Genomic DNA, 2,090 nt, shown 5'->3' on the forward strand with positions numbered 1-2,090 from the left:
CCAGTGATAATTTCTACAAATTATTACAAATTATCAAGTACGCGAACACTACTAATAATATATTACTGAAACCAGCTGATTCAGATATGTATAATTTGTGACTAGAATTTTAAGAAAATTTGGATATTAATAACTTCGGTTCCATATATTTGATGGAAATTTGGTTATTTTTCATGCAAATTGTAATTTGATATTAAAATTTTCAGTTCAGTACCAAGGCGAATTTATACAAGGTGGAGACAGTCAAACAGCTGATAATTTTTTTTTCGCTTTTTGGTTCTAACAACTGTCAAAGCTTGTTTTTATATTTAAATATCTACATATTCTAAGCTTATTAACAAAATATTTATTGTTTACATAAATAAGTAGAGCCCTCACTATTCAATTATCTACACTATATTAAGTTTAAATACTTATTTGTTTAATTTTTCATTTTGGTTTTTTGACATTTGTTAAGACCAATCGTTGTTTTTGTAGAACTGACACCACCTTGTATGAATTCACCTTGTTCAGTACGTTTTGAAATAAAAAAAGTTGACAACGCTGATTATTTATTTTTTATATTTTACGATAACATTCTTTCAAGAAATGTGTTGTGTGGAATAAAAACAAAACTGAGAAGAAAGAAATCTCTTGCAGAAAATCGGTGGACGAAATGACTTTAGCTCATCGAGCATTGTTTACGTGGTTTATTGTTCTGGTATTTTTAATATTACTTTGCCTGCGCCTGGATCCACGCACGCACTGGAATTGGTTTTTAGTATTTATACCTCTGTGGGTATTCGATGGCATTCTCATCATCTACGTCATTATTAAAATCATACGTAAGTGGCGAAATCTCAAGCGTCTCAAGGAACTTTTGATCTACTATCAGTGGTACATTGGAGGTGTTTTGCTAAAAATTGCCTCCCAGCTGATGATATGCCTGACACTGGAATATCCGGAATTAGAAATATCGATATTTGTAACAATGATTCCAATTTGGATTTTATTGTCGGCTTCAATTGTTTATGTTTTTGGCCGTCTGAACAACATTGAATCGTGGTGACGTCAGGAGAAATCCAAAAACAAGAACAACGACGAATGTACAGAAAGACTGTTTAGTTTTTAGCGCAGAATAGTAAAAAAGTTTCCATCTTCCCGGATAAAAAATTGGAGTATTTAATCGTTAATCATTGTAAAGCAGATAAACTAATGTAATTATAATAATAAGTTCATCAATCAAAGGCGTTTCATCAATCATTGAAATTCTTATTCTCATATAGGTACTAAGTTTAAATTACTTCTATTAGTTTTGTATTATTTTATTGATAAAAAATAAAAAGTATAAACATCCAAGGATCACAGTGGATAAAACTTGTACATTTTAATTTTAACTGCTTGATACCGAGATTTACTAATTGTTTACTTTTTGTAATGAAATTTTCCAAAAAAATAGCTAGCAAACGAATAAGGCAATAATCCCCCGGTTTCAGATGCAATCGAATGTGAAATTCCAATTATGAAAAAAAATTCCCCGGGAGTTTTTTCCCTTTTCTTTTTTTTAAAAATAGAATTTGAATAGGAAAAATGAGAAAAGGGGAATTTTTTTTTCAAAAAACGAAAAATTTGTACGGAATGAAATAACTTTTTACGGAATTAAATCGTTTTTACTTGCAGGAATGTCAAATCGCATGTGAGTTGCAAATGCCCAACTAACTGTTTTATATTCTGAAACCCGCGCGATTTGCCATTACACAAAAGTCTGTATTTCAAAAATTCCATTATTTGTATCTAGCATTCGTTTAAATTATTCACAGTACTGGTATCTCTCATGACTTTCTCGTTTTATTTTCGAGTAAACAAAACTGGGGCAGAAAACAGAATATGTCCCCGAAACAGTTTATGCCCCCTGTTCTCTAAATCGAGTAATATCAAAAACGAATAGTCGAAAAATGTAGGTTGTGAAAATCGCACGATTTACAGAATATTGTCATATATTTTTTACTGTAAAAGTTCACATTTTATATATATCAGACTTACTACTCTGGGATATATAGGAAAAAATATTTTTTCTGTAAATCGAGTGATTTCAAAAACGATCGATTGAG

The 2,090-nt window shown here is 30.5% G+C and overlaps 1 protein-coding gene across 1 annotated transcript; it reads left to right on the forward strand.

The window, feature by feature from the left end:
* Window positions 1-598: 598 nt before the first annotated feature.
* On the forward strand, window positions 599-1,344 carry LOC135949608 (transmembrane protein 60). Its single transcript, XM_065499205.1, has one exon. The coding sequence runs from the start codon at window positions 656-658 to the stop codon at window positions 1,046-1,048; it is 393 nt and encodes a 130-aa protein (XP_065355277.1). The 5' UTR covers window positions 599-655; the 3' UTR covers window positions 1,049-1,344.
* Window positions 1,345-2,090: the final 746 nt, after the last annotated feature.

The sequence above is a fragment of the Calliphora vicina genome, chromosome 1 (genome assembly GCF_958450345.1).
Source record: "Calliphora vicina chromosome 1, idCalVici1.1, whole genome shotgun sequence".
Classification (NCBI taxonomy): Eukaryota; Metazoa; Arthropoda; class Insecta; order Diptera; family Calliphoridae; genus Calliphora; species Calliphora vicina.